Below are 8,097 nucleotides of genomic sequence, written 5' to 3'. Positions count from 1 at the left end.
TTAGATGGGGTTGGTGTAGTGGCTGCTGGTCGAGTTAGGTCAGAGGGGCGAAGTACATGGGATTGTTCAGATGCGTGGTTAAACAAGCAGTTTCTTGTGTTTCACTGCTTAGAAAACACCAAACTATTGTATTAAAAACTAATGACTGGCAAATAATTCTTTTTGCAGCTGTTAAGCAGATGGTGTCGGTGTTGCAGTTTTTCAGCTGTGCCAAGCAGTGTCTGATAGGTTGTCAGGAGCTGAATGACTCCTATAGACTTGAATAGGAAAGCATTTGTGAAGAACAGTGAAGAACTGCAACACTACAAAATCGCTCCTATAGAATTTAGGAGGCATTTACAAAAGCTCAGAAAATATCTGAAGCACCTGTAACTTCTCCCAGGTGCCTAGCTGATAAAACTGACCAGTTGGTAAGAAGAACTACACCCCAACCATCCGTGTGAACGAGCTCCAACAGTATTTTGTTTAAAAGTACAATTATCCTTTAGAGTAAAGCAGTTAAGTTTAGCCTGGAAAACATGAAGAGCTTTACCTGGTGGCTCGATTTTTGCAAATATGAACTATCCATGCTCTCCCCAGAAATGTTTTTAAGCTGGGTGGGAAGAAGATGTGGGCATGACAAATTTATTGTTGTCAGTTTTTGTTGTCCTTTTAAACCTTCCGCCATACTTTGTTCTAACTTTACCTGCCCCAAAGTATGTCCCGTTTTTCCATCTTTGTATTATGCCCCAATTGTCCAGTGCCCATGTATTGTGACCCAGCTTTTAGGTAACTACTCAAAAACAGCCAGGTGGTTGCCGAAAAGTGTTGGGTGGTGCGCCCGGCTAAAAGAGGCTGGGGAGAACACTGAAAATCATTGTGTGTGCCCTAATATAAAACTTATGAAAATTTAGGAGGTTTATATTACATTTAAAATATGAATGGTCCCAAAATGTCAAATTCATGTTTCAAATAATGACAATGAAACATTATGATAAATTATAGACGGCATTATGCAGATGGAAGATGTAAATTATTAGATCAACACCAGAAATATGACATGCTATGTATCCGTTATAAAAATACAATATAAATCTTGCAAATACATTGTACATGACACATCAAATAAAACAAAAATCCACACTTCAAAATACATAAACTCTTTGATACCCAATACTTTTAGCACCTTCTCAAGGGTATCTATTTTTCACTGCAAGAGGATCTGTTATGACAGTTAAGCTAGTTCCTGACATTTGTAATTTAGCTTTGTTCTGAAAGGTGGATTTAAATAAACAGCTATATTTGAAACAAGATGAAACCAAGTTGAGCCACCCAGCCCAGCTACTTTCTGGGTTACAGAAATATTCCTCTGGCTGTCAATGTTCAAATGGGCAGAAAAAAAGCATTAACATCCAATCTTTCATTTTCAAGTCTACTAAAGTTTTCAACTTTTAGTGAGGGAAATTATCTAATGATTAATTTGCAAATACTACATGTAAAAATGAGAAAACAAACTGTTTACAAACACGGTTTACAAAACCGGTGAAATACATTGTAATATTTGAACAAAACCCTATTCATCTAAACATAAGATGGAAAGGAGGAAGTAGGCTACATACTAGATTGTTTCAGTGCTGAAAGTTTTCAGGTGTGTAAAGTTTTATGTTCAGGCCTAGTGTACTGCTGTGAAGCACCATCTATACTTAAGGCGTAATTACACATTGGGTAGCAAAAGCAAAAATGTTTGGAAAAGTAAAAAAAAAAAAAAAACTTTCAAATCCTGTCTGCTGTAGTTCTTGCCGCTTTTAGAACCTATATATGGCCTGAGTAATGCTGGAACACTGTACAACTATAGTGATGAGCCGAAATGCCATTTAGTGCTTCTGTAAGAGCTTTTGAATTTGGAAATGCATCATAAAATTGCAAATCTTACCATCTTTTAATTGTCTTAAATAAAAAGATCTATGAAAAGGACTGGATATCCACTCTTACAAGGACATAAATTGTTTCAAATAATCCTAAAAAATGTGAAAAGAGTAATTAACTTTACCTGTAATTGGAATTAGTTTCCAGTTCATTTCAGTCTCCACATTGCTGGTATTCGAGTCTTGCTGCTGACAGATTTCTTCAGTAGGTGTGCTGGGACAAGGGCTGGCATATCCTGAATATGGCCCCTGTGCAGAAAAAGAATGGGAAGTCTGTTTTGGCGTTACTATATGTGCAGCAATATAACGGAAGAGCTATGGGGTAAGAAGTCATCTTCTGCAGCCTGGCAGTAGTTGTCTGTGAACTGACTGAACATTGGCAACAGCATTTGAAACTTTTAAATATGTTAGTAAGGCTCCTGAATAGGTCTGAGAGTGTTAAAAGGTAATGTAGGCTCCATGACATAAAATCTTCCTAATAGACAATAATAGTAAGATCGCAAACCCTGTCAAAAATGACATCAGATTCAAATTGAGAAAAATTTTGTTACATTTTTCTGTGATGTTTTTCTTGTGGTTTTTGGCTTTGGGTTGAATTTATCCCAGACGCAAACACCCTCAACTAGCCTGATACATGATATATAAATACATGATAGCTGTCAGTCAGCTGACTATATTTGCTTAAAAAAAAAAAAAAAAAAAAAAGGTTTTAAGTAGCCTTAGGAAAAACCTTATCCAAGGCCTAAACAGCACAGTTTAAAATTAAAACTAAGAAATGTAACAAACAGGACATAAACAATCCATGTTTGTTGCCCTCATTGGTGGTAAAGTTCTCCTATAATACAGAACCTAGAGTATTTATGGAGCAGATTTTAACAAAAGATTAATCCTAAAATGTGATAAGGCAGTTAAATTTACTTACCTGAATTATCTCATCAGCTGGCAGTGGATCACTACCATCATCCATATTCTGAACCAGGCCATTATCTGCAAGAGGGGCAGCAAGTGCTGCATTGTTCTCGGATACATTTCCACTTTGGAGTTTCATATAAGTGCTTTCAGAATAATGATTACCAGCGTCAGGGGCCATGGTAACCGATTCTGCATGTGTAGAAACATTAGGAGCAGTCGCGGCCATTTCCACTAACTCTGAAATCTCATTACTAGATGCCTTTTGAACTGATAAATTCTGTGTGTCCAATAGGCCGGAGTTTGAAAGTTTTTCAAACAGTCTTTTACAATACTCTGCATCTGCTAAGATTTGCTCGGATGCGACTTCCTCTTCATTTTCTTGCCTCAGATCTGTATCCTGACCGCCAAGAGCAGATATTAAAGAATGTGCAGATTCCCCTGGACCATGACCTAAAGGAAGAGAAAACATTCAAGTTATAGAATTAAAGAATGGTAACATACAAGTCACAAAAAACAGGCACCTGGTAAAGCACAATTGCATATACTAAAAGAATATAATGACTTTTTCCCCCCCCTCAACCACTTGCTTCTTAATTGGGAACTGGAGTTCAAACAAACAATTTTGGGTGCAATCACCACTGGTCAAACAGGCCTCACTTTACTAAGGACGTAAGTAACTGGACTAATGCCCTTCGGTTTCTAGAGGCCTGATCAATGTTATTGAACAAGTAGGGTCCAAATCATCTGAGGCTACTTGCTTATAGGAATCCCATCCTAAGAATTACTATCATGAAAAATATTATATTTTATTAGCTGTATTATAGTGTATATACTGTAATAAAGTGTAATGAAATGTATTAATGTAACAAAAAACAGTCATTACATTGTAATTTCACATACATGTGCTTTCTCCAAATTTAAAGACCTTCTTTCCTGCAAAGGGGACAGGGGTAAGAACAGACAGTGCTTACAAATTTTTATTCACATACTTCCATTCTGCAATCATGTATTGCTGTAATGGTAAGAACAATGGACCAAACTTTTGTAATGCCTTAGGCTGCATACAAATGTGCAATAATTGTCATTGGAAAGGATCATTCAAATCCTTTCCAACGACAAAAGCCTGCACGATGCATGAACAAGAGCTGTATATACAAGCACTGTTCTGCTCTATAGAGAGGGGAGGGGGGACAACGAGGGAGGGGATAGAACAGAGTGGCACCCCGCTGCTTTCTCTCCCTTTCGCTTTTATTACCACCGTTACTCCTCCGTGGATCCATCGCTTTTATAAAGATTGCTACCCGTCTGTGGATCTGCCAGGACAGTTATCGGGACAGTGACGAGCGCTGTACACTCTCCAGATTCTCATCCGATATCAGCTCTGAGGCGATTATCGGATGAGAATCATCTTATGTGTGTGCATAGCCTTACAAATGCCACTAAAGTCCCCATTGGATGTCTTTGTGATTGGGTGACAAGGAAGTGTAATTGCTGTACACATTACTAACTAATCTTTATGCAACTGATTGCCAACAATTTGTACTGAAAACATTGCTTACACTTACTGTTCCGATGCGAGTAGTCTTCATATTTTGGATGTTTCCATTGTGTCTCTGGACTATTCTCCAGCTTTCTTTTTACTGCACTGTTTGAAACTTCATCTGATTCCAGATTACCTTTTTTCTTGGTCTGAATTAGGTTTAACAAAGAATTCACTTTGTCTAGATCATAAAACGAATTATCAGGCAATATTTCTTGCCCAGTCTCTTGGCTGATGTTTGTTTCATTATCACGATCATTCTCCATGGGTTCATAGTCAGAGATGGGACTGAACTGCTGAACCTGGCAATTCTCCATGATCAATTCTTTTGCACGCTTTACTAGCAATGTATATGCATCTGATCCTTGAAGATAGCTTTCTACAACCGGAAGTATCCCAGTTTTTATTCTTGGCCCTACAAACAAGGTTTTCTTATCATCACAACCTTGTTCATAGTTTCTAAGTTTGAATTCTTTGTGTTTGCGAGATCCTTCTCGTCGTCTTTTTAAATACAAACGCACATGTTTCTCCACAACAATGTTAAAGTCATCAGAAGTGTCTTTCTTAGCCTCAAAGAAGGAATTGTGTAAAGCACCAATAAAGGTCATGAGCTCAGGCATAATAATTTCATGAGTTTCAGGTTCAGGAAAAGTGGTTTGGACTTTGGAATGTGATGCTAAATAAAAAGAGAAGACCATAAAACTTGTAAATGCAGGCAAGTTTCCATGTGGCTAACAAAAAATAGGCTATGAATTCAAAGCTCACACGTTTAAACACCATATTGAATACAGTTAATAGTTAAAACCTCTGTTGGGAAAATGTCTCCTTTTTCTGTCTTGTTGACAGGAAGTAGTGGAAATCTCTAATTGGGGATCAATGCGGATAGCAAATTTCAGTGAGTATTGCTCTAATCTAACAGTGTGAGGTAGGACAATCCACTGCAAATACCAGTGGCACCTACAGACAAGTAAAGTAGAACTAATAATTGCTTTTCCTTCCATTACTCTTCCCACTGCTTCCCTCCTTTTACTTTTTTCCTTTTAGTTTACGTTTAGGCATGCTCAATCAACTTCACAGTAATAGTCTTAGATTAGCTATGGTACTTGAATACATGTAAAAGATAAAGACCGCATACAGACATCCAACAAATGTCAGAAGAATGTTCACTGAAACAACCTTTAGTGATGGTTTCCAGTGAGATGAACAATCAAGTGATGTACACACAGCACTGTTCTGTGAAAAGAGTGAAAGGGGAAAGAGACTCTAAAATGTATACTAATTTATTCCTAATGTAAAACTCAATACCAACCCACTGGCTCTGCTTCATAAACTTGTGATATATTGTAAACGTTGCCTCTCCTTTACTACTTTTAATAAAAACTTGCTTTTGTAGGGTAAACAAACATTTAGTCAAGCAGGAAAAAAGAGATAAACACACTTACCAGATTGCAAATTCACCCTGGATTGCGGATAGATGAAGAGAGCATGCAGAGGGTAAGGTTTTCTGCTCTGAGAGCCTAAAATGGAATAAATACTTAAGCAAATATAATTTTTTTTATTTTTAATTTTTAAAGTCAATATAGTATACTTACCATATGTTGATCCCATTGGGGTTGGAAGATAGAAGAACAGGAATCCTTTGTCTGGCAGTTTTTTAACCAAAGCCTATGAAGAAAAACACAAATCTACATTACAAATCTTTAAATTAGGTCTTTAAGAGAGTATTGTATAAGGAGCTTTAGAAAGTCTCACATGTATTGCACAATTCTAGATGTCCTTTATACCAAATATTTACTTATTAGGTTCACTAAAATGGTCTACTTACTGGCCTTAAGCAGAAGAGACAGGCTCAAAAACCAAAGGCAACACATGTCAGACCACAGTCTGAAAATAAATTTGTATTTGTATATCAATAGACCAACATTTTGTGAAATAATGGGGCATTTAAAATGGCATTGCCTTCTGAGGATTTTTTTTTTTTTTTATTTGAAAAATTTAAAACCAGCTAGTCACCAAAATATAAAGATAAAAAATCATAAAAGGTAACTATCCTAATATAATTCTGACATTCACACAGCAATGCCATGTAATATTGACAATATTTCATGACTATCTTACCAGTTGCTCTTGCTCCAGCTTTTGCAACAATCTTTGGAAATCATTCCCAGTTCTGGTCTTGTCACACACCTCACAGAGACGACTATAAATCCCACCTTTCATCACTGTTAAAACATGAACCAAAAACATGACCTTAACACCTTGTATTAACCAAACTGAAACAGACATTACAGCAGCCTTCACGAACATATTTTACCATATGCTTAAATTGTTATGTCTCAGGCATCAATAGCTAAAATATATGTATAGCTCACAGTACATTTTTTGGAGTTAGCCACATTCCTCTGTCACCAGGAAGTAACCAATGCAGTGTTCTTCCCGGCTCCTTTCTGCTGGGCACACCATCCGGCTCTTTTTAGTAACTACCCGGCTGTTTTTGGGTGGTTCCTTAAGAGTTGGATCACAATACAGGGGCTGCCACGCGCCTATAGTTTCTTCCCACTCGGCTTACAAAAATTTCTGGGTTGAACGCTGCAAAGGCCATTATCTAAAGAACAGGGGAGTAATGTGGACAGGCAACTACTACTGGTGCTGGTGGAGCACAGCAGGATGCAAGTTCATTAATTACGTATCTTTAAAAAAAGTCTTTAGAGGATTGCAAACTATGCTGGCTACCATCTTGTTTTTTTAAGGAGTATTGTTGCGTGATGTTTGGGCATAAGTGCCAAGTATAAAATAGGCAAGGTACAGCAAAAGAATTGCCACAATTTAAGAGAAGTGACCTTTTTGGCAAGTGTGATGGCTGAGGGACAGAATATGAAGGGGATTTCATGCAAGCAATGTGGATTACAGTAATGATAACAGTATATCCAATGCACACCATCTGATGGACACTGTATGCAAATGTATATAGACCCCCTTCCTCGTTTGTTGCCAGCACAAAGGGCCTATTTTATGAAAGCTCTCCAAGGCTGGAGAAGATACACTTTAAACAGTGAAGCTGGGTGATCCAGCAAACCTAGAATGGATCTGGTCCAAGATTCAAAGCATTTGCTAGCAAATGACTTTGAAGAAATCCATTACAGGTTTGCTTGATCACCCAGATTCACTAATAATGTATCCTCTCTAGCCTTGGAGAGCTTTCATAAATTAGGCCCAAAGCTCAATAGGATATAAAGAGAGATCCTATACAGTAAACCATTAAAGTGTTGCACATACCGCTAAACGTAATTGGCATGGCCTTCGGGCACAAATTACAACACAATCCATAAAATGTGTGAATTAAAAAAATAGGCTACATAATAGGGAATTACATATTGATATTTATAGACACATGAATTGGAGTAATGCAGTACTGTAATTGCATACCTTCCTTTTTCTTCATATGAGTTTCTTTGTAGAAAAGTAATGATGGAATCCGCTTTTTAATCTGCTCTAGTCGCATTATGCATTCCAAATCAAGCTTCTCTGGTCTACATAGAAAAAAACATCACACTGAAGTCCACATATAATTACACAAATAAATTGCAAAAATGAAAACGCAAACATTGTTACATAAGCTATAACAAATTACGATCCCATTACAATCAGTAATCAGGTATGTATTGTCCAATTATAATGTGTACAGAATACAATCATAAGGTTCACATGTATGAGTGCCAGAGAACCCTATTGACAGAATCC

At 37.2% G+C, this 8,097-nt stretch overlaps 1 protein-coding gene across 8 annotated transcripts in view; it reads right to left on the bottom strand.

Moving 5' to 3' along the window:
- Positions 1 to 8,097, bottom strand: part of LOC140337256 (protein TASOR-like) — a 22,089-nt gene that overhangs the window by 12,375 nt on the left and 1,617 nt on the right. For 4 of the 8 annotated variants that reach the window (XM_072420902.1, XM_072420906.1, XM_072420908.1 and 1 more), the window contains exons 2-8: positions 7,783 to 7,886; positions 6,475 to 6,578; positions 5,949 to 6,021; positions 5,799 to 5,873; positions 4,376 to 5,032; positions 2,827 to 3,266; positions 2,030 to 2,177 (exon numbers count right to left, since the gene is read on the bottom strand). In XM_072420902.1, coding sequence (XP_072277003.1) covers positions 2,030 to 2,177; positions 2,827 to 3,266; positions 4,376 to 5,032; positions 5,799 to 5,873; positions 5,949 to 6,021; positions 6,475 to 6,578; positions 7,783 to 7,858 — 1,573 coding nt within the window. In that variant the 5' untranslated portion in view covers positions 7,859 to 7,886. The remainder of the gene's footprint in view (positions 1 to 2,029; positions 2,178 to 2,826; positions 3,267 to 4,375; positions 5,033 to 5,798; positions 5,874 to 5,948; positions 6,022 to 6,474; positions 6,579 to 7,782; positions 7,887 to 8,097) is intronic. The other 4 variants (XM_072420905.1, XM_072420907.1, XM_072420904.1 and 1 more) reach the window with 2 other exon arrangements.

Source organism: Pyxicephalus adspersus, chromosome 8, assembly GCF_032062135.1.
Source record: "Pyxicephalus adspersus chromosome 8, UCB_Pads_2.0, whole genome shotgun sequence".
NCBI classification, from domain to species: Eukaryota; Metazoa; Chordata; class Amphibia; order Anura; family Pyxicephalidae; genus Pyxicephalus; species Pyxicephalus adspersus.
This window is presented reverse-complemented; position numbering and strand designations above follow the sequence as displayed.